Consider the following 23170-nt stretch of genomic DNA (forward strand, 5'->3'; position numbering starts at 1 on the left):
ATTACACTGAGTAGCTGATTGGCTGAGCTCTTCTTTGCCAAATGAAGTCACTACATGGATGAAGCTCAGAATACCTTTTCTGCTGACGCAGGTGCGTAAGCCCCGCCTACAACGACTGGACTCCACCTGTAAGGTAAGAATCTCCGTCACCAGCAGCTGTAGTTCTCAAACACGTCAGTAAGCAGCCCTAGACGGTCCACACTTCTGCTCTATGCCTAAGTTAGGTTGGAGCCAATAATCTGGGCTCTGCTTATCTACGCCAGGTGTTGGAACAGTGCTTTGTGGCTCTAATTGTACTGCGCCTCAAGAGTATTAGTGAGGTCAGATATCGATGCTGGATGATTGGTTTGACACGTTATCTCATTCCAAAGATATTGGATGGAGTGCCATCACTGCAGAGAACGCAGTCCCACGGCTCTACAGCCAAATGCTGGAGGGCTTTATAACCCTCGAGTTAACTCTTGCCATAGGGGTATAGTGGCCTAAGGTTCTTGTGCAGCTACTCCACGGCATCCTTTTCTATTGGCCGTGCTTTTCTAAGGACAAAATACAAGCTGTGTGTGTGTGCACTGAAGCCTGTGTCAGCAATGCGTGCACCTTAAGACAGCTGATTTCACTGGATATGGTCTGGATGCGCTTGGCCATTTATTGTATATGCGTTAAGGAATAGGGAACACTTTGGAATTCTTTGTTTATTACAGTTTTAAGGAATGTTAACTAGTGTATTTGTTTTGAATGAACAAATGGAAATAATGTAAATTACCAACTGAGTAAAACAATAGTGGGAAGCTAAATGAAAGAATAGACTATTTAAAAAGACAGTTCTTCAGGGGTTCTATAGTAAAGAAAATGGTTCTATATAGAACCATGAACACTCAAAGAACCCCATGATTAAAGGGTTCTTTGCATCATGAAAAGGGTCTTCAGACTGATGGAGAATGTGCTGTAGATGGCTCTGTTCTTTTTTGAAACGGCTCTGTCTAGCACCAAAAAGGGCTCTCCATGGCCATGCGTCCTGCACTCCTCCAGTTGAGCAAGCCAGTATTATTTGTATTATTATTATTCCATGCATTTTTTACCTTTTTTACATTTCAAATATAAATAAGTAAATAAATACATATTTGAGAAAAGTATACTAAATTAACTGTAGCCCTAAGCTTTTATAAGTAAAAACCTAGGGCTACAGATCATTTAGTATATTTAGTATCTGTCATTAAATCTGAATAGTGATACTAATTTGTCTGTGTCTGAGTTTAGCTTTCTACTGTCTTGTTTAGTAAAGAAAAAAAGAACATGATGAAGAATGAACAACATCATCAGTGCCCTCAGAGAAGCTTCTCTGGAGAGCTGCTGTAGGTAGCGTTAGCACTAATGTTTGTTGGACATACACTGTAAGTCTTCCAGTCGAGGATTAAGGCTAGTCATGGACTACGTTTTCCGTTCAACTGAAAATTCAGAATGCTAGCTATGTAGTCTAGGACTATGTTCAGTCCCTGGCTGGGCAACCGACCCACAATGTACTTGACTTGACTTGAGTACTCAGCCTATAGGGGGCGGTAGTCGTAGATTGCAGCTTTTGCCCTCCGGGGTGGGAAATGGTCGCATCACCCGCGAAACGTCAGTTTGTTGTGGACCAGCTGGCTAGTGCAGAAGCTAGCTAGCTACTGATGGCTACAAAGAACTGTTTCAGGGTAAGCAGTTTATTACTTATGAAATGACTGAAGGGGTGAAAAGGCCAGTATCTGAAGTGTTGGACAGAGGACACTGTTTCATGAGCAAAGCTGTGAATAGAACGTTTCTGCTAACATCTGTTAGTTAGCTGTGTTGTTAACTAGCAGCCAGATAAATGAATGTAGCTAGCAACGTTGCCCAGTTTCAGTCGGTGCTGTCTGTAAGCTAGACAAGCTTGTAGCGACATTATAAAATATGTTAGTGTAAAAAGAAGAAAGTATTTGTTTGCTGGTTATCTTGCTGAGGCGACAGATAACGTGCAACGTTAGCAATTTAGCTAACAGGTTTTGTACTTTACAAAGGAACGGACTGGTTAGCTAGCTAGCCTTAGTTAGCTAAAGGTAACGGGCCGGCATGAGCACCATTCTCCCCAGACTGTGGCAGGAGACAGAAAGCAGTGTAGAAATCTATGTTTTCTATCGAGATTAGTCGTACAATATCGCTGTTTCATCTTTGCGTCAGTTAGGTCAGTGGTAGGCAGTAGTTAGCGTTAGCCAGCTTAGCTTGCAAGCTAACTTACTGTGCATGTTTACCAAAAAAAATATTGTTTACACGGACTGGTAGCTAATGTATCCTGTGGAATCTACATTGGGTAGACTGAGGTTGTTGGGACAGTGCATGATATAATATGTGACGGACATGCAATAGACCCTGAATGATAAAGCCCTGCTTTTAAATCCCTCTAGTAATGACTTAATTAACTAATGTATTTACACGGTTTTGATTAAGATTAAGTTTAAGTTAAGTGATACTTTTTTGACCCCACAACTGGGGAAATTCCACCTCCACATTTAACCCATCCGTGAAGTGAAACACCACATACACACTAGTGAACACACTAGGAGGCAGTGAGCACACTTGCCTGGAGCGGTGGGCAGCCCTATCCACGGTGCCCGGGGAGCAGTTGGGGGTTAGGTGTCTTGATCAAGGACACCTCAGTCATGAACTGTCGGCCCTGGGGATCGAACCGGCAACCTTCCGGTCACAGGGCCAGCCTCCCTAACCTCCAGCCCACAACTGCCCCAGTCATTTCCAAATATTCCAAAGTATTATTGTCCACAGTGCTGTAAATCTGTTGGTAATGTTTGAAAGCCTGCTGTTACCTTTGCTCATCCACATCTTTGTGCTTTTAAATGATTTTTAATGAGTCTTCAAGTGTTGAAGCTAAGGGAAGTAAGATTTATTGCTAGTTTCACATTCCAGATGAAGTCTCCTTGGGAATGTCAGATTAGAGTAATGAAGTAGACAAGCACAAATGTGTAATTTTCCAATTTGTATTAGTCCCAGAAGCGAGATGAAAACGGGCCGAAGACGCAAGTCCAGCTCCCCGGAGCCTCAGACTGTTCCATCAAAAGTTGCCCGGAGGAATTCTGTCTCTGGATCCCATGGTGGCTGCAAACTGCCACTCAGTCCAGAGAAGAGGATCTCCACTCCTAACAAGAGAAAGGCCCTGAACTCATCTTCTCCTAGAAGGCATTCTCCTAGATTTAAATGCCATATTCAGACACAAGGTACAGTAAGAAGAAGCTGGTAGATATGTTTAAATGTTCAAACCTGAAGTCAGCATTGGGTTATTGTCTACTGAATATGCTTGATCGAAGTCATAACATCAGAAATTACATAATATTATAGCTGTGAGGGAGAGATGGAGTGTTTGAGTAGTTTGAGCATGTTGTATTAGTATAGAAATATTACATAAAATATTTCTATTTAGAAATTAGTAGTTCATTTGTATCGGAAAAGGAAAAGTGGTCTTGTACCGTCTCTGCTTTGGATATTACTTCAGTCCGTGTCATTGAACTCTAAGGGTGAGCAGTGTTCCTACTGAGGTGCTCTGCAGTTTACTGAAGCTAATGTTGTGTGAGTGTCTGTCACTCGAAAGTGATTAGTGTGTTTGTTTGTAGATAATTCAGAGAGGAAAAATGGCAGTGTGCAGTTGTCCAGCAGTCCTGAGTCAGCTGCCTTTCACTCAGAAGAGGACGCAGAGCTGGGACTTGTCATCACACTAGGTTTTATCATCTTTCAGGATCTTTGAATTTACTTTTTGAATTTCAAACACTCTAACAGTAATTTTTCTCAACTGATACTTACACATAGCAAGTAATGTGTTTATGTAGTCTATCTTTACAGAGGCAGTTCAAAGCTTATTTCTATTTTATACCCTTTATACTTATACTTTATATCCCTTGCCATTGGGATATCTAGTCTCATTTTTGATTTTGGTTGGTATTTTTCTCTGTAGATGAAGAAAGAAGTGAGAAACAGGACCAGCTGAGGAGAAAAACTGGTAGGAAAATTAAGAAAGTAATATTAACAAATAATGATAGACCAGTGCCATATAAAGAGGGGACAGTTGAAGGAACTGATCAGGAGGAGGACAGTGAAGAAGAGTTCAGAAAACTGGACCGAGATTTAGCCATCAAGTCCAAACAACATAACCTGACCTCAGTCAACGTGCGCAACATCATTCATGTAAGTCCTGCTGAGGGTATGGCACCAGACCTTGCTCACGCTGAATAGTTTTGATTAGCTTTAATGTGTGATGGTTATCTGTTCAAACAAGCATGTTTATGTTCACTGGAGATGTAATCACTTGTGTTTTTCCTCTTGGCTTTTGTTCGTATGCAGGAGGTGATCACTAATGAACACGTAGTGGCCATGATGAAAGCAGCCATTAGAGAGACGCAGGACATGCCCATGTTTGTATGTTTTTTTTTTTTTTTTCTTTTTTATCTAGGGTTATAAAAATTCCCTGCATTTGTAAATTTTCAGGTTTATGTAATCGTCCTGAGATACTGTTGTCTTTTCAACATAGGAGCCCAAGATGACTCGTTCAAAGCTCAAAGAGGTTGTTGAGAAAGGCGTGGTAAGTTTGGTGTCTTTATTTCTCTTTTTGTTCTCGAAAACTTTATTTTATGTTTATGTTGCTTGTGGAGATTTATATATTATTTTCCTTTTTAACTTTGCTTTGTCTTTCAGGGAATACCCACCTGGAACATTTCACCCATCAAGAAATCAAATGAAGTAAAGGTGTCCTAATGTAGAGTCTTCTGTATCTTATTGAACATTACATTTGTGTTACATTGTATTACAATGCAATAATAATAATGTATTTTTTTTATTTTCTCTCTCTATTTTCTTTAGCCTCCTCAGTTTGTAGACATTCCTCTTGATGATGAAGAAGACTCTTCAGATGAAGAGTATCATCCTGATGAGGATGAAGAGGATGAGACTGCAGAGGAGGTACCGATGTTTTGCTTACTCTGCCAATCAGTAACAAGCATACAGTTGATAATTTGTGGAGTATAATTGCAATTGATTGTGTATTTGTGACTCTCAGACTATTCTGGAGAGTGATATGGACAGCATAGCATCGTCACCACGCATCAGTAGACGAGGTCGCTCTTGCACACCCATAGAGTTCTCTGAGTGCGATGAAGAAAGGAGCAGTAGTCCACGACCGGTATCTTGTAACAATTTACAAACAGTTCTTCCTAATAAGAGTTTAGCACTTGGATTTGACCCTATACAATTTGGCATACTGAGGTTCTGTATATTTGAACTTTTCTTAAGATTAAAGTGTAGGCCCACATATAAGACACCCAGTAAAATGGTAACAGAGAGGACTTTTTCTGTATCTTTTCAAACTTTCTGTACATTGTTGAAAGCTGTTGTGAAGGATGTGTATGTTTGTTTACACATTTGAAGGAGAATATTTCATTTGATGTAAACAAAGTCATCCAGAGTGGTTTTATATGAAATGGTTAATTGTAGAGAAGCTTACTGAACATGATATCTTTAGTGTTTACCTTTTTGTGAGAAGGATTTTAGTGGAACTTAACTCTTTAGACATCAGGTTCTTGCCACTGAGCAGTTAATTTGATAAGCTTCTCTAGAATGGAGCATCTTAATCACACCACTCTGAATTACTTTGTTCACGTTTTAATCTTTGAACTGTGCAGATGTTTTGAAAAAATAAAAGGAATTCCCCTATGAGGACCATTAAGATGTTTAAATATTAAATTTAATTATCTAACATGTTTCCAGAAGTGTTTTCATTCACCTCTACCACCAAAAACTAAGCAGTGCCTGCTAGTAGTTGTGATGTCATGGTTTACATTAAGAGAATGTTGGTCCCTTTCACAACTTTAGTGACAAGTGTGATATATCACAACTTTTTGATTTCAAATTTCATCTTTGTTCATTTGTTGTCTTTCATTCAGTTATTTGATGTAGACAAGTTTAAAACTGTGCATAAATATACATTCTGCCTTACAGAAGCCAAGGCCATCAAGGCATCTGAGAGTAGAAGTGGTGCCTATGGGCCCTCCTGCTCCTCCCTCTCAGTCCTGCGGCTCCTCCCGGCCCCTGAAGACCTTTGACTCTTTTATGGAGAAATTGGATGCTGTGGATCAGGAGCTGGAGCTCAACCCCCTCTGCGTGGAACCTTACCAGGTACATGGAGAGCTACATGTACTTCCTGAGGGTATACTTTGAAGTGCTCTTCCTAGATTATCTATAATTTAGCTTTATCTCAGCTCTGTTCATGCCACAACTGTCATTCAATATCAGGCCAAGCGAATAACCATAGCAGGGGAACATTTGCGTTGAGCTGAAATGACCTAGAAAAGTCCTATTATTAGGGAATTTTCAGATAATTTTCATGTAAAGATATATGACTGTCTTCACACGATCTTCTGCTTTTTAAGCAGACAGTATTTTGTATCCAAGACAACTGTCAATGAGACAGTGGCAATGAGAAACTATGTAACCTATGTTACTGCAATGTAATACTGAAAATTCCTGTTGTGGAATATGGCTGTTAAGCACTGTTCTTGCATCTTTTCTGCCCTGCGTGGTTTAGTTCCCACTATAATTTAACTAAACTAGCTTTCCACATGCTCCTGAAAAGTGTAATTATCTGAATGAGGTGGGTTAAATTAGAGCTGTAACTACACTTATAGGTGGGTTTATACGTGTGGGACTTTGTTTATGTTTGTGTAGGTCCACATTATCTCCAATAACAAGCAGATAGTGAGAATCCATGGCCGTAAACCTTTTTGAAAGGTTTAAAAAACTAAATCCCCTGTGTTTTTCCCTCTCTCAGACTTTGAGCAGTAGTGAAAGTGCAGAGCAAAGTCTAGTGGCATGTCGGACACGATCAAAGCGCCCACTGAGGGACGTCCCGCTGGACCAGCTGGAGGCCGAACTGCGTGCTCCTGATATCACACCAGACATGTATGACTGCATCTCTGCGCTGGAGGACAAAGAATGGAGCCAGTGGCTACAGGGCCTAATGACCTCACAGCTGAACATTGAAGGTCAGAGTTTATGCACTACACAGAAGGATTTAAATAAATTCAAGCTGAAATAGGGATAAGTCTGCAATTCAGAGCCATGGGCTGGCAGTGGACTAAAGGTTAGGCTATAAGCACGGGGTATTCGCTAATGAGACGTGCTGTCAAGGACTGTTTACCTAGACAGATGCTTCACGAAGTCTTAATGGCTTACTTTAGATGTGGTGTCTGTCTGTACCTAGTTTAATGTGTCTGTGTTTGTGCGTCCTGGTGGTTTAATGGCCAAGTTTCTATTTGCCCTTTTCTGTTTTTGTTCCCTGACCTTTCCCCTACTCCTCTCCTTTTATGCATCACCACTATTTGAGTAGTTTGCACCCCTTTTGTCTGGCCACATTTGTGTAGTCTGTAGCTGTTACACTGAGTCATCTCTCTATTTCCCTCTCTTTCCCAATGCTGGAAGATCTACATCATCAACAATGGTGTACCAAACTTGGTGTTTCAAAACAATGTTGTTTTTTGTATTGATGGATAACTTTAGAAGTCCTAAACCCATGGATTAGTGTTTTTTATTTACATTATTTTCCTGTGATAACTAGGTTATTTGAATTATTTTCACATAAGTCATTTCCTCTGCACTTTTTCTTGAGGTGACAACATAATTAGTATGAAATCTTGCTGCTATTATCTTGTAGGGCAAGCGGTGGACCTACATAGAAAGTATCAAACAATAATTGGGGTGTGTCTCTGTTAGTTCTGTGCACTAAATGCACTGGCAGGATTTAATTTGAGGTCTGTATTGATCAGTTTTGATGGTGGTCCAGTTAAAAGTCTGAGCCTGATCTTTGCTGTTTACACTTCACATGTTTATGCTCTGCAGTACACCAGCATTTTGTGGAAAAAAATACTTTTTGTTTGTTTTGAGATTATGAAAAGCCATATCATTTAAATTCATGACTGTGAGACTGCAGCAAGGGGAAAACATTTATCATGAATGTTCAGGATGTCCTTCTATCAGTAGGCACAAGATCTACACTATACTGCCAAAAATATTCGCTCATCTGCCATCACACACATATGAACATCCCATTCTTAAACCATAGGTTTTAATATGATGTCAGCCCTCCCTTTGCAGCTATAACAGTTTCAACTCTTCTGAGAAGGCTTTCCACAAGGGTTAGTAGTGTGTTTATGGGAATGTTTGACCATTCTTCCAGAGGCACATTTATGAGATCAGATACTGATGTTGGATGAGAAGGCCTGGCTCGCAGTCTCTGCTCTAATTCATCCTAAAGGTGTTCTGTCGGGTTGAGGTCCGGCCAGTCAAGTTCTTCCATGCCAAACTCGCTAATTCATGTCTTTATCGACCGTCGTTTGTGCACTGGTGTGCAGTCATGTTGGAACAGGAAGGGGCCATCCCTGAACTGTTCCCACAAAGTTGTGATTATTTCTTGATAATGACAAGTAATTCATTATATTGAGAAAACAAATGAAGTATTGTGATATATTTGGAAAATATTATTATTTTGCATTTGATTAATACCATTAAAAATTGCACAATATTGTACTTTGTCAGTCTTGTTTACGTTTATAGACACATTCTTATCCTCTCTCTCTCTCTCTCTCTCTCTCTCTCTCTCTCTCTCTCTCTCACACTCACACTCACATTCTCTCTTTCAGAGGAGGGTGATGATGACGATGATCCTGAGTATAACTTCCTTGATGATCTTGATGAGCCAGATTTGGAGGACTACCGTAATGATAGAGCAGTTCGCATTACCAGTGAGTTAAGTCAAGCTGTTACTCCTATAAGATGCTGTTAAATGATTCTTTAACATTGTCATTAGATAACCACATCTGTTCACTTTAAAGCACTTTGTCTTTTCTTGTAACTCAGTATTTTGCTTCTAATTCTTCCTGCAGAGAAGGAAGTTAATGAGCTTTTGGAGGAACTGCTTGAAACTGTAAGAGGACTCAAAATAAGGAATAATACACAAAATGTCTTTTAAAATACAATTTTGCTATGTGCTCACTTTTATATCTTCTCACTTTTATATCTTCTCCTTAGTTCCAGGATGAATTGGGAGCCAATGAGCAGGATGAAGAAGGCCATGAGGAAGACGAGGAGCGGGACGAAGAGATATCACCACAGAGCGCTGCTAAATTCAATGTCCCACAAGCTATCCGGTACAGCACACTTTACCTATCCAATGTACATATTTATGCATTTAGAATGAAAATTTTCTCTTTCTGTTTATGTAGTCACAACTTTCACATCGTTATTTTCTTTGCTGGGCGTTAGCGAAAAGTCATCCCCACCCCACCTGTCCCCCATTTCCACCACAATCCACCCAACTTTTCCACATTGAACAACAAGGAGCGTTATGTTGACTCAGGAGCATTTTTGTCTTTTTTGAGAAAGATGAGACCACGGCATCCCCATGTGTTTTCCCTTTCAAGTGGGTTGTTTTTCTGCCAAGCAGATTGTATTTGCATTCCATCTGACTGCAGCATTCAGAAAAAAAAATCTACCTTTAGATTTTTCTTTTTTTTTTTTAATTATTCTCTCTCTCTCTCTCTCTCTCTCTCTCTCTCTCTCTCTCTCTCTCTCTCTCTCTCTCTCTCTCTCTCTCTCTCTCTTGTTGACACAGTGCTATCCAGCATCTGTTACTGTGTATGTTAGTCCAAGTTTGTGCCCCTGGGCACGTATTCTGTAAAGCACACTGCCACTCCTCTAATACTTGGCCAAACTATTGCTCTAGCCTAAACAATCCTCAGTCATCACAATGTGTTGGGTTTTTGTGGGTGTGTGGACTATGGCAGCTCACTTATGGCATATGCAACAATAATGCTGTGTTTTAAAAACTTCCGCATATGCTATACATCCAGAAGTACCCCCAATTAGTAGTTCAGTTGCTTTAAGGTGCACATATTGCTGACAATTGCTCACGCGCACAGCTATAATATTCATATAATATTGAAAAGCGTTGCCAATGGAAAGGGTTTCTCTGGAGCAGCCATACCTGAGCCTACAGCCACCAATGGCCCAATGCCAAGCGTCACTTAAAAGGTTACACTACTGGGCTGTGGAACTACGTTCTCTGAAGTGATGGAATTCTATCCAATGCCTTTGTGGATGTGTAAGTAGTGTCTCTAAATGAAGGCTGCGTCTGAGATATCAGAGACCTGGCTAGCACTTGTATATGAATGCACCTCCTCAGTGCTCAGCCACACACATTTGAGTCGGCTGTAGTAGACTAAAATACAATCTCACGCTCACATACATACATACATACATACATACGTATATATATATATATATTTTGTGTGTGTGTGTGTGTGTGTGTGTGTGTGTGTGTGTGTGTGTGTGAGATTGTATTTTAGTTTCTGATTGCACTACTGTGTCGGTGAAGTCTACACACACACACAGTCAAAATTAAATAAACAAAATATTTATAGCAAATGTGTATACAAGGTTCTCCCTTAGGGACAGAGCAGCAGAAGGGTGCTGTATCTGTTTGGGTAGGGAGGCAGATTGGTGCGCTCATGGTGTCACCTGACTTATGACAGAGGGAAAGTACAGTGTGAACACTTAAGAGCTACAAAACATGATGGAACACGTACTAACATTTATTCACTGCCGAGAGCATACAGGTGTGTACTTGTGAATTGCTGGGAGTGTGTTTGAGGATGCTAATTCTATCTCCTGTTGAGAGGTGCGTGTGTGAGACGTGCATGTTCCAGGTATGGCAGAGAGGAATAGATCTAGTTTACCTGAATACATAGCAGCTGTGTCCCCAGGCTCGGTCTCACACACACGTGTGCGTAGATGCAAAGAGTTGAGCAGTAGGGTGTACAAATTTACACACAGACACACACATACTCCGGCTGTACACCAGTCATGTGTGAATGTTTCAGTAGTAAGATATAAGTTGCATTTTGTCAATTCTGTCTTCTGCTGAAAGGTTTGTGTTTCTGTAATTATGTACACGTGAGTTCAAGCAACGTTACAGGAATCCACTTTATTTTCTGGATTAGATGGCTGCTATATGCCTGGTCCACACCCACAAACATCTACTTTTGTTATACAGTATTTTACATGTACATTTATCACTCCAGTTTTCATGGAGTCCAGTAACGGTGTGCTTTACACAGTTCCAACCAAAATTTGGCACTGCACATAATGATCTTAGACTTGGGTGTAGCTTCTCAGCCATAGAAACCCTTTTTGTGAAGCTTTCACAGTTCTTGTGCTTATGTTGCTTCCAGGGGCAGTCAGGAACTTTGTAGTGAGTGGTGGAACAGAGGATATGAGAATTTTATGCACTACACACATAAACACTTGGTGGCCCTGTTCTTTGTTTGCATGACACTACCAATTTGAGGCTAAGATGTTGTTGCTCCTAGATGCTTCCATTTCACAATAATATGGCTTAAATTTGACTGGAGCAGAAATTTCACAGGCTGGCTTGGCAGCATCATGTAACAGCAAATTTCACATACTTTTGGTTGTATGGTCTACACAAATATATATAATAAATAAATTAAGAGTGGTCTCTTACATTTACACAATGTTGTACTCACAATGTTGTGAGTGTTTTTTTTGTTTGTTTTTTTTTAAAGCACCAATTGGTTATTGATATCGGTCACAAAATAATCAAATATGTTGGGCCCCAGCTCATGGTGAGGTCCATATCCCAGATTCTCCTTGATACTGGCTGAGAGACTGTTCACCTTGGGGGCTTGTTCAGCGTGGCATGTGTGTGCTTGTGGGTGTCACGTAGCTCTGGGAACAGACGCTCATCTCCTGCCTGATGTGAAGCTCAAATGTTAACGAGCCACAGTGACGTCTGTTCTGCCTTTTTCCACATTGACATAAAGCCCTGTATGTGTGTTTGTGTGGATGTGAGACTGTTATCTTTGTGTGTGTGTCTGAGCTATAATTGACTTTGAGTACAGTTAGGCTGAAGCTTATGGGCAAATCATGCTCAATGAAGTGTGAGGGTTTTTTTAAATTACATAAATATGGCTGTAAAATAACGATTTATGTATGGGAAATTACCTGGATCCAAGATGTTTGTTATTAAAGAAACTTTGAGGCTTTCTGTTTAGTAATCATTTTTGTTATATATTAACATCTTTAATTTATTTTCTATTTATTTTTTATTCATTTACTTGTTTCTTTCTTTATTTATCTATTTGGTACATAAGTTATGTATTTTCTAGAGGTGTTCATAGTTTTTTTTGTTTTTTTGCTGAAGTATCGAAACGAAATGTGTCAGAGGAAATATGTGGCAGATGTGCAGTACGATGCCTTTCAGTTTGGGCAGTTATAATTTAGTATGAATTCTATGATCAGTACATGTGTTTTATCAGTGCATATGTGTTTCAACTTATTAAAACTGTGTGGCTGTGTAAAGGTTTGAGGAGCCACTGGCCCACATGTTAACCACATGTAGGCGTACAGTCCGAGAGCAGCTAGATGCTCTCCAGCAGCGGAGAGAACAGCAGAACCGTCCCAGCATGAGCACACCAGGGCCCACGATGGTGCTCATTGCACCCCCCTGCACATTGGTGGTAACGCCCTCCCAGAAACGACAGCTGCAGCAGCAAATCCAGCAGGTATGGAGAATGGTACCTGATATTAGGTTGACAGGACACTGAACCCGTTTTGAGGCCTGTTTCCCAGTGATCTTTCTAATAAGTACGGGCACTCATAACCTAAAACTTACATTGTACAAATCCCTTAACTCCTGCAGTTTTGTTCAGTAAATAATTTTAAGATTTATCAAATTTTTTGAATGACCCCCGTCATGAAATCATAGTCCCTAACTGTTGTGTTACTGACTATGATTACTATTCGGTTATTGCTGTTAAACTCAGATGCACATTGTGTTTATGAGAGTGACTGAATTGTGGGCTCACATACATACCTTTTATGTTTCAGCTTTTTCCCAGGTGTAAAAATAAAATTTAATCAAATTGTATAATTTGTTGTCCTTCACAAGTCAGTAAATTCTCACCAATTTTTTTTTCTGCAGCATGTCCAACTCCTGACACAGGTGAATATGCTGTGTAGCCCTGTGGAGGCACTGCAGAGCCAGGCCAGCACTACCAGACTATTCCTGGTAAATATCCATTTCTCCTTTTCTCTTATAGTTATATAGTTCATTATAGATAAAAGGGTAAGGTGGGTTGGTCTTACGTCAGTGCAAAAATGCCCTTGAATGAGGATATCCTTGATCAGCCTGAGGCAATGAGACTCGCTGCTCTCAGGATGTTTCCATAAAACAGAAAGCTATGGTAGACATACTAAATCCAACCACAATAAATGAGGCATAGTCCACACACACGCACACAGACCTCTAGATTGCTGAGCACATAGTAACAGCACAGTCGTCAGCCATATTTCAGTCAGAGCTTTGAATGGCCATTAAAAACACTGAATGAAAATGGGTATGCGCAAGTTAACACTTATGTCAGCATTTTCAAAAAAGCGTTTTGCCCGTCCACATGTTCAGTGACCGAAAGTGCCATTTTTGGACACGTCATTGAAGCCTACGCCTAAGTTTTCTGTTGGTATGAAATTACGGTGTGTTTGTCTCTTCTTACCTATTACTGACTGTTACAAAATGTAGAGTGTGGCTTACTGCAGTAGAGTAGTACTGTGTTGTCTTTCTGTATTGTGTTTCAGACAGAGTTACAGTCATTTGCAGAGCGTGCAGAGCAAGCGAGAGCACTGGTTGACTCCAGGTTCAGGAGTTTGTTCAGGGTGTGTAACCTGCAGCCATCTCTGAACTTGCTAGATGAGCTGAAGCACACTCCCTCTCCTTCAGTCAAAGCCACACAATCACATGCTGGTGAGATATCTCACAAGGATGCTAGTATGTCCTATGTTGTACCATCTTTAATATATACTTAAGATTTATTTTTAAGATGTCATTTTTAGGATGGCCTCAAGCACAAATAAAATACTTTAAGATATAAATGCTTTTTATGAGTTTGTCTGGAGATTTTGTTGCTTGGACCCTTGTTACTTGTGTAAGGGTCGCTATATTGTTATTCTGTCCAACATGTTAATGTTGTGGAAAATATTATTGTATTTCATTGTCTCTGTAGTGCATTCCTATCCATTGCTCCCAGCACACCTGGCTTGGCTTTTTGCCACTCGATCTGTGTTCCTCTACCCAGAGTTATTACCCCACTGCAGCCTGGACCCAGCTCTGCAACCCCCACGCAGCAAGAATTTCTACACTAAGGGAGAAGATGGGTATGCTACTCAGTTACCCTACACTTTAGTTTACTCAGATTCTAAAGAGATGATTCCAACAGTGAGAGTGAGCAGAATGCCAGAATGCCAGAATGCTGATAACAAAACAAACAAAATTAACAAAACAAACTTGAGAGGTGCATGTTGGGCTCATAACAGTGACTTGTGACAGTTATGAGGTGACACTGATGTGGTGAACCCTAACTTTTTTGTTAGTTAATTCTCGTGTGTCCCACCCCCCCCCCCCCCTTCCAGTCTGATTGTTCTGGGTCTGAGGCACTTCAGTGAGACAGAGTTCCCCTACCATCTAATGAGCCAGTATCTCATTTTGCCTAAGAAGCTGGAGCAGCTGCGAGTTCGTGTGAAGGACATGTGCTCAAGCAGGGCTGCTGACAATATCATCAAGGTGCTTCACATTTGATAATCAGTAAACTTATTTTATATTTCACATATTTTTGTCTAGGTACAATTTATGGTGCAATTCCAAAGGATGTCTTGTGTTATCAGAGGAATGTCCTGCAATATTCTTTTATTTTATTTTCTGTAGTATTACTGCCAAAACCGCGTTATTCCTCCTCTACCAGTGGTCTGCTCTCCAGTTCTCCCTGGAGAGGAGCGCCCCCCTGTGGCGAGAGAGAAGAACATCCTGCCCAATTGGCTTCGGGTACAGTACAAAACTTCACCTGACAAAAAGTTAGCCAAAATATATATATTTTAAAGAAATAAATGTTCAAAATTATGTGTCAGTGAGGTGAGATGAATTTCTTTAATAAATGGTTTTCATACTGAAGTTATTGCACTGTCACAAATACTGAAATGAATTAAATTAATTGTCTTAATGTGGAATTCTTCTTTTTCAGAAAAGTTTGCCACACATCCATAAAGCAGTGTTTGGAAGCCAATCAGAAGAGAGAACACAGTCTGATAGTAAGGCAACTAACACTTCACCTCCCCTCATCTTTCCAGAAAGAACACAGTACCCTCGATACATCCCTAAAGGTTTGACTCTCCTACTACATCCCTCGGCCAGGCGCCAAAGTACTGCTCGACCGCCAAAACCTCGCCCTCTGCATGGATTTGCACAGCCGGCTCTTACACCACTGGCTAAAGCCCCTCCTTGTACTACAGGCACAGTTAATTTGTTGCCTAAATTCCCAACACCTCTTCCCTCTCAAGGTGTAATTCTGTTGACCCAGAACCCTTGCATCCCAGTAAATGGGGCTCTCCCAGTAAGCCACGTAACCTCACATCCTGCTCATGGAACGGTGCCATTAAGCAGTGTTGGTGCTGCTAACTTTCAGTACGTTGTTCCACAGCCAGGTTGTGTTAACCCTGCAGAGCCTCCTGCTAGTATGCCTCCTGCTGTAGTCCAGATACCCTCAACTCCAGCTGTATCCTGCAGTACCCCTGTCTCTGGTAACAGGGTAGTTACCACATGTGTTATACAGTCTGTGCCAATGAAAACAGAGATGCCTAAGAAACGATTTGTGCCTAGAAAGTTGCTACCTGTCCAGCCCTCTTCATTAAATCAAGCCCCTCGGCTAACACAGCTTATACCCCTTACTCCTGGTGCAGCAGTGAGTGTGAATCTGGCTGCCACAGCTCCAGTTGTGGAACAGGGCACTGCAAATTTTGCTGAAAACATTGAAAGTGCAGCTCCATCTATGGTCATCATCCAGCCTTCCTCGTTACTGGGTGGTGCTGCTGTCCATCCAAAAGTTGCCGCACAGGGATGGGTAAAGTCTTCCAACAGCCTTCCTCAAGATTTAACCACTCAACCCATCAGCAGCCTCCCTCACATAGGAACACTGGCCAGGCCATTGTTGCCTAGCAACAGTGTCGGAATCAAAAGCCTAGACTGTCCTATTGAGCTTGCAGAGAGTGAGTGTAAATTGAAGTCTAGTCCTGTGTTTTTCTCACACACTCCTCCTCCTCCTCTGGAAGCTGTTGAAAACCTCAAATCAAGCCCTGCAGTGCCAACCCTGGATCAGCAGGAACACTCCTGGCATGGTCCTGCCTTGAACAACATAAAGGGTGAACTTGCATGTGATGTTCCAGTGAAAGATCATCAAAGTGCCCCCTTACTGAACACTCTAGATAACATAAGCACTACAAATCTCATCTCTAGTTCACTATTGCCTCAGAACAGTGGAGCAACACCACCATCCACTGGTCTTCACAACCTGTTCAGATTGACTGGTCTGCCAGGTGATAATTCCCAGTATGTGCTGGTTCAGGCAGCTTTGCAGGAAGGAACACCACAGTTCCTTCTTGTGCCCAAAAGCAGTCTGATCCCAAAGCATCCAGTGCTGCTTGCTGCTGATGGAAAAAGCAGACTGCCTCCGCAACACACTACACTATCTAAATCCAAGACTTTCCACACCTCAAGTGTGCCAAATGTTAGTGATGGTCGTTTGTCACCCTGCATTGGACTGCCTTCAGGAGGTGCTGTGATCCATGTCACGGCTCTGCCATGCACAGATAGTAGTGGTAGTGAAGTGTGGAAAGAGGAGATGGAGGTGGGAGCAGAGGTAGGTGGAGAGGAGATGGCAGGGGCCCTTTTTGGAAGCCCCCTTCTTACACTGTCAGAGTCCTCCTCTAGCCCACACTCCTGTCTCAACAGCAGCAATGTGGACAGAGGCACAGAGACATCAGAGAACATAACTGAGGACATCAAGGGTAGCCCTAGACCTGAAGAACAGAGACAAGGTGGAGATGAACCTGGAAGCTACTTTGGTAAAAACATTAAGGAGAAGGACTGTACCAAAATACCAGGGTTGCTGGCTTTCACCTCAGGAGCCAAGAACCAGGAACGATCCGGAGGAGGGCAAGGACAAAGCGAGGCAAACGGAAGAGAAGGGGGTGGAGGAGAGGGGCAGCAGAATGGAGAGCGTGGAGGAGGTGAAGAAAGAGATAGAAATGAAGAAGGAGAGAAAAGAGGAGATGGAGAAGGTGGTGGAGAAGGAGATGGTGATGGAGGGAGACCGGGGAACGGAGGAGGAGATAAGAATGATGAAGAGAAGGATGGAGATGGAGAACGTGAAGAGGAAGAGGAAGACTTTGATGAGCTCACACAAGATGAAGATGAAGAGGAAGTGATGTCATCGGCATCAGAGGAATCTGTCCTCTCAGTGCCTGAACTGCAGGTTTGTGCTGCATCTTTGATTTTAGGGAAGAGTGTCTGTGTTCAACGCCAAGATTGAAGCAGAAAGTAGCATTGTAAAAGAACCATACATCAAAAATCTTTCAGTATAGCTCCATTGTAGCTCAGAGATGGGGAAATTGCATGATAAACAGGCATGTTCCTAGTGGCTTGGGGGTTCTGTCATGCCATCCATGACTAGGAATGCTGTTGACTGAAGTGAGATGTGAAGTGGTTTCTGACCTTGCATTGCTCAGTCAGTTAACACTGTTGCACAGCTTGGGAATCATTTTGCAGAATATATATCATGTGGCTCCTGTTCTTTCCTTTTGTTTTCTGCTCACCACTACAGGAGACAATGCAAAAGTTAACGTGGTTGGCATCAGAACGAAGACTGTGCGGGGAAGGAGATTCAGAAGAGGACAACTCTCCAAACTCACCCACCTCACCAACTTCCCCCACCTCCCCTATCTCTCAAAACTCCCAGGAGGAGAACTCTGAAGATGAAGAGGATGGGGCAATGAAAGGTGAGGAGCTGGAACCCACAGAAGGAGGAAAACTGCCTGAAGGAGACGTGCCACAGGGCGATGACCCTCCACAGACCAGTGGGAAAGGAGCTGGACGTGGGAGAGGTCAGAGTCATGGGCTTCTGCCTGTGTTTTTGTATGTGCTGAATCTTGAAAACTGTGCTGATCCATACTTCACTCAGACTACAAAGGATATTGAGCTTTTTGATGTGGGTAGATAATGAGAACATTGATTGAATTATTCATTGCCCAACAGGTCGTGGTCGGCCACCACCCCGTAGTCTAAAGCGAAGCAGGCGGCAAGAACGAGGCAGCAAGGATACCTCTAAACTTCTCCTCCTTTATGATGACCACATCCTGGATAATGATCCACTGAGGGAGAGCAAAGACATTGCCTTTGCACAGGCCTACCTCAACAGGGTCAGTGGACTCAGCTTTTTCCAATAATTGAAACCATGACAGTCTACAGAACAAAACTCCAGAGTTTTTCAGCTCTTAATCCCTAATGTCTGTATCATACTATCAATTACTACATGGGTTTTTTTCAGCTTCTACTTCCCTCTGTCTTCTAAAGACAGGGTTATGCCTCTAAATTATTGAACTATTCCAAGTTTGCATGCTTAGTGGTTTTTAACTGATAATTTAAAATTTTAAAATTAAATTTAAAAATGTAATTTTTTTTCTGTTAAAAGGTTTATTCGCTTAATCTCCCTGTCACTGTTTTTCTGTCTCAGGTACGGGAGGCTATGCAGGATTCCCCTGGTAAAATGGAGGAGTTTTTGAGTCTGCTGTATGAGTTTGAGCAAGGAGGGGAGAGTCGTAGTGCAGTGGAACTCTTCTCTCAGCTAAAACCTCTCCTTAAAGACTGGCCTGAGCTACTGAGTGACTTTGCAGCTTTCCTCCTCCCAGAGCAGGCTCTGGAGTGTGGACTGGTGTGAACCTTTCATCCTTTTTTCTGTTGAGCCTTTCATTGCATGCATTTATGACCTTTCTAGATTATTGATAATTGAGCTTTTCTTACATTTTTAGGTAAAAATATCAACATGTATAGGTTTGATTCCAATAAGGAGCACAAAAACAGCTAAAAAACTAATCCTGTTAAAGCAGTTTCTCAATGTAATAAACTTTTCATAAAACATTACATGTTCTTTTTTTTTCCCCTCCCCCCTGCCCCCTTACTAGTTTGAGGAACAGCAGGCATTTGAGCGAAGCAGGAGGTTCCTGAGGCAACTAGAGATCAGTTTTGGTGAGAATCCCTCTCATTACCAGAAGATTGTAAGAGCTCTGCAGACTGGGTCATCCCTCACACCTGCAGGCATAGAGGAGGTAAGACAGGACATGGTAGGGATTTATCACATGTTGCAGTGTCAGTGAGAGACAAATGGGCTCATTTATTGTGTATATTAAAGTGTTTAGATTGTGCTGTACACTAACTGTGTTTTACTAATACTACTGCTCCTTTTACTTAAATGATAATCTGTTTCTTTTTGGTGTTTTAGCTGAAGGCACAGATGGCCACGCTCCTTAAAGGTCATACACACCTGCAGGGAGAATTCTCTATATTTTTTGATGATCTCCGTCCACCACCAGCACGCCCAGGGCAGTTTGAGGAGGCAGTGTGGCTTGAGGATGCAGGGAGTGGGCCGGAGGGAGGAGATGGAGTTGTGAGCTTGGCAAGTGGTGGAGGGGTGAGTGGTGGGTTTGAGGAAGTCACACTCCCTGATTTGGAAGAAGAAGAGGAAACAAACAAGATACCACAGATGACAGGCAGGAACAGGAGAAGAAAAGAGCTGGGCACACATAGGAACTACAAGGTGAGCAAACCAGTAGGGATATAATGAGAGTAATATTTCACCTATATATGCATGTGGCTTTTAATCACTTGTCAAAACCACTTTTTCATTTATTCATTCATTCATTAATTCACTCATACATTCATTCATTAATTTAAAAATCCAGGTTTTATAATGTGGTGTTGTCAGCAGGACTGTGATTGGCCAGAGAAGGACTGCCCCTGCCCCTGCCACGACTCTAGTCATGAAGCCAAGCATCGGCGACATAAGAGGAAGGGCTGCCCACGCTGCCATGGCAACAAGGTGTCATGTTTTCCCAACCTATATTTGTTCATTTTCTTATTTAATTACTTAACAAATGACACAATACTCTAAACAATCATGTAATTTTAAATAACCTATTTAATGTATAATAATACATGGAAGAAGTGGAAGAATTTTCAAAACAAAATTCTAATTATTCTGCCCATATCAAAAAATAAGCCCCCAAAATCTCAATCCATAGTTTTTATAAGCAGAAAAAGTCCAACATTTGAGTGTGGATGTTATGGCAGAGCAGAGGTGCAGCTGCTATGTTTGCCATCAGCACTTGATGAGTGTGCCTCCTGTAATCATGGACAGTTCATGCTCATTTGGGTTGGAGCCCAGCAGTATAAGACTGGCTCTCCCTGGCGAGAGAGGGGAGACAAGTTGTGCTAACAAGTTTCTGACTCCTGGCAATATGAATAGCTTTCCTCCAGAATATACTATCTTCTTTTTTGGTCTTCAGGCTTCTGAATGGGTGGTTTATGATTCCTCTGAGTGTATCCATCCATCGGTTCTGAATCAGTTCTTCTCAGAATTTGTCCAAAATAAGATCACTTCAGTTTGGTTATCTGGGCTTTGAGTGAGAGAATAGGCTTGATTTGTTTGAGGATCAATTTATTTGTTTTTCTTTGCTGTTCAAAGAACTCTTAACAGCCTTGGACAGCACCAAAATTCAAAAGCATCTATATACTGAAATGGAACTGTACACCGTAAATTAATGAGGAGTCCAATTTATTTTCCTTAAAGTTTGTTTAATGATTCCAATGTTCCAAATTAAGACACAGCATAAATATGTGTTTCTTTGCTCTTTAGGGCACTGAGGGCTCCAAGGCACTAAAGAGTGGTGATCCCACATTTCCTATAGCAGACCCTCTACCTGAGAGAGGGGAAGAAAGGGAAGAGTCTGAAAGAGGAGCAGAAGAGAGAGAGGAAGAGAAAGAAACAGAAACGGGGGTTAAAGATGAGTCTGGCAGTGGGGCAAACAGTCCACATCATGGTATATATTCAGTTATAATGCAACAATGCCCTTTTTTAATGCCAACAATTGCCTTTTCATTTTATTATATTGTACTTATTGTTTGTGTCAAGATACACTTGTTTATACAATTACAAAATAGGTAACACAGAGCATTTGCAGAACAGGGGACATTTTAATCAGTCTTGACAGATTGCCCAGCCTGTTTGTTTATCAGAGCCAGAGGGACAAGCATGGGAGGGCAGTGAAGGAGACCCTCCTCCCAACCCTGAGGAGAGAGATGATGAAGAAGAGGATGAGGATGAGGAGGAATGGAAGGAGGGAGACGTGGAGCACTGTTCTTCTTCCTCTAAGCTCAGCAGAGATGAGGGGACAGCAGCTGAACACCCTGATCCTTCTCCTCAGTCAGGAGAAAGAGAGATGACGCAGCAGAGTCGACAGAGCCCATCATCTGACACGCCTGTCTGTGCTAAGAACATCTCCCTCACACCCAGTGGAGAGAAGGTTGTGCTTTGGACCAGGTCAGCAACAGTTTGCAGTTCACTAGACTAATTTTTATTCTACAGAAGTTTTGACTATACCTTCTTGTGAATTTCCCTTTAATTAGCCTACAGCCAGCTGAGCTACAGCTCCAAAATTGTGGTTTAGTGATGGTTGAGCTACATACTAGAAATCAATGTACTTATACATTGCCAAATGTTACAGCTTTTAAATGTTATCATAGCTATAAAATCAATATATTTTAAAATAAAAGCAATATCCATTCTAACTGCTGGGATGGGCTCCAGCACCCCCCTCCCGCGACCCTGAGGGAGAAGCGGCTTAGAAAAGTGTGTGTGTGTGTGTGTGTGTAGTATCCATTCTAGTCATTTGTTGATGCTAGTTCACTACTTTTCATTAAACTTTTTTAACCCTGTGTGTTTCCAGAGAGGCTGATAGAGTCATTCTAACTGCCTGTCAACAGCAAGGGGCCAATCAGAGCACCTTTCAAGCTGTGTCAGCACAGCTTGGCAACAAAACTGCCAGTGAGGTACCAAACATTTTTCTGAACATTACTTCACAAGTAAAATAAATGTGTTAAATAAACACTCTTTGTTTCAGTTCTGACACACTTATCACTATGTGCTGTGTTCTGTAGGTTTCCAAGAGGTTTCGGGACCTGATGCGCCTGTTCCACACCTCCGCTCGTCAGGCCAGTTCAGAGGACGAGGGCACGGAACAGCAATCAGCCACTGATGAGGAGCAGGACTGACATGTTCACAGGCTGGGATCCGCATTCATCTTTACAGATTAACCACGGAGACATGACGAGGACCATGGGTCAATGTGTTGCTGATGTATAATCTGAATTCATCAGACATAATCTGCAGTTTCCCTCCGGAATCAATAAAGTTCTGTCTATCTATAACCTGCTTTCAGGTTATCCCTCTGAGACATGAAAAGAGGTATAATGGGAAGCCTGGACATTAACATGCAAAGCTACAGAAGTTTTAACACGTTCATCACCAGCAAACTAAAAAGATTGGCAGCTGTTTGCTCCAAGAGATTGGAGAGACTTTGCAAAGGACAAAATAACTGGTATTACAAGGATACTTTTAGAATGTGCCACTACACAAGGCCAGCTTGGACTCTTGCTTTTATTGTCTAATTGTGGACAGGTGAATTGTATATATTTCACTTTAAGAGGGGCAAGTCCCTGATGTGTACAGTATTTTTATATCTAGATTTTTTTCAGTTTTTCTTGTATGGCTTACTGTATGTTTCCTGTAAATTTTGGTGAGAGAAAAACTTGCTTAAGGAAAATGATCTGGATGGCAAGCACTGAATAAAAGACCTCTTTGTATTTATATATTTAGCTTATGTTGTACTGTATTGTCATTTTAAACATCGTAAGCTGTATCATAGCTTTACATTACTGCGTCATCTTCAACATAAAGGAAGAAAGAACGCTGTTCTGAATTCTACATTAACTGTTGTATCCTTGTGCTGTATTAGGGAATTCAACAAGATGAGAATTGTATAAGAGATGCTTATTTTCAGGACATAGTGTGCAGATCAGCTAAATAAGGATAAACGCTGTCAATTTATTCTGCTAGGCTGCTCATACTAGGGAGTATTTCCCTAAGTAGGA

The 23170-nt window shown here is 41.6% G+C and overlaps 1 protein-coding gene across 7 annotated transcripts; it reads left to right on the top strand.

Moving 5' to 3' along the window:
* The first annotated feature begins 6 nt into the window (after nt 1-6).
* On the top strand, nt 7-22894 carry gon4l (gon-4-like (C. elegans)). 7 transcript variants are annotated; one of them, XM_017713132.2, is made up of 31 exons: nt 7-133; nt 3013-3242; nt 3636-3740; nt 3974-4203; nt 4360-4434; nt 4547-4597; nt 4711-4761; nt 4876-4974; nt 5072-5194; nt 6010-6186; nt 6839-7052; nt 8706-8807; nt 8949-8989; nt 9094-9212; nt 12446-12647; nt 13067-13153; nt 13720-13885; nt 14145-14295; nt 14551-14701; nt 14843-14959; nt 15156-17441; nt 17790-18069; nt 18221-18384; nt 18699-18896; nt 19147-19290; nt 19464-19778; nt 19947-20060; nt 20877-21060; nt 21257-21560; nt 21967-22069; nt 22178-22894. In XM_017713132.2, exons 2-31 carry the CDS (start codon nt 3026-3028, stop codon nt 22289-22291), a joined length of 6684 nt encoding a protein of 2227 aa, XP_017568621.1. In that variant the 5' UTR covers nt 7-133; nt 3013-3025; the 3' UTR covers nt 22292-22894. The 7 variants fall into 7 exon arrangements, with proteins under 7 accessions (XP_017568621.1, XP_017568620.1, XP_017568622.1 ...); XM_017713131.2 differs by lacking the exon at nt 7-133 and adding an exon at nt 1586-1691; XM_017713133.2 differs by lacking the exon at nt 7-133 and adding an exon at nt 1586-1691 and having other exon boundaries at nt 19950-20060.
* The last annotated feature ends 276 nt before the right edge of the window (nt 22895-23170 follow it).

The sequence above is a fragment of the Pygocentrus nattereri genome, chromosome 3 (assembly GCF_015220715.1).
Source record: "Pygocentrus nattereri isolate fPygNat1 chromosome 3, fPygNat1.pri, whole genome shotgun sequence".
Classification (NCBI taxonomy): domain Eukaryota; kingdom Metazoa; phylum Chordata; class Actinopteri; order Characiformes; family Serrasalmidae; genus Pygocentrus; species Pygocentrus nattereri.

Bases quoted from the DNA above. Each gene is read 5' to 3' on its own strand.
- gon4l (XM_017713132.2), top strand. From the start codon at position 3,026: ATGAAAACGGGCCGAAGACGCAAGTCCAGCTCCCCGGAGCCTCAGACT. The intron at 5,195-6,009 runs GTATCTTGTAAC...TCTGCCTTACAG, and splicing joins GGAGCAGTAGTCCACGACCG to AAGCCAAGGCCATCAAGGCA. The intron at 8,808-8,948 runs GTGAGTTAAGTC...TTCTTCCTGCAG, and splicing joins TAGAGCAGTTCGCATTACCA to AGAAGGAAGTTAATGAGCTT.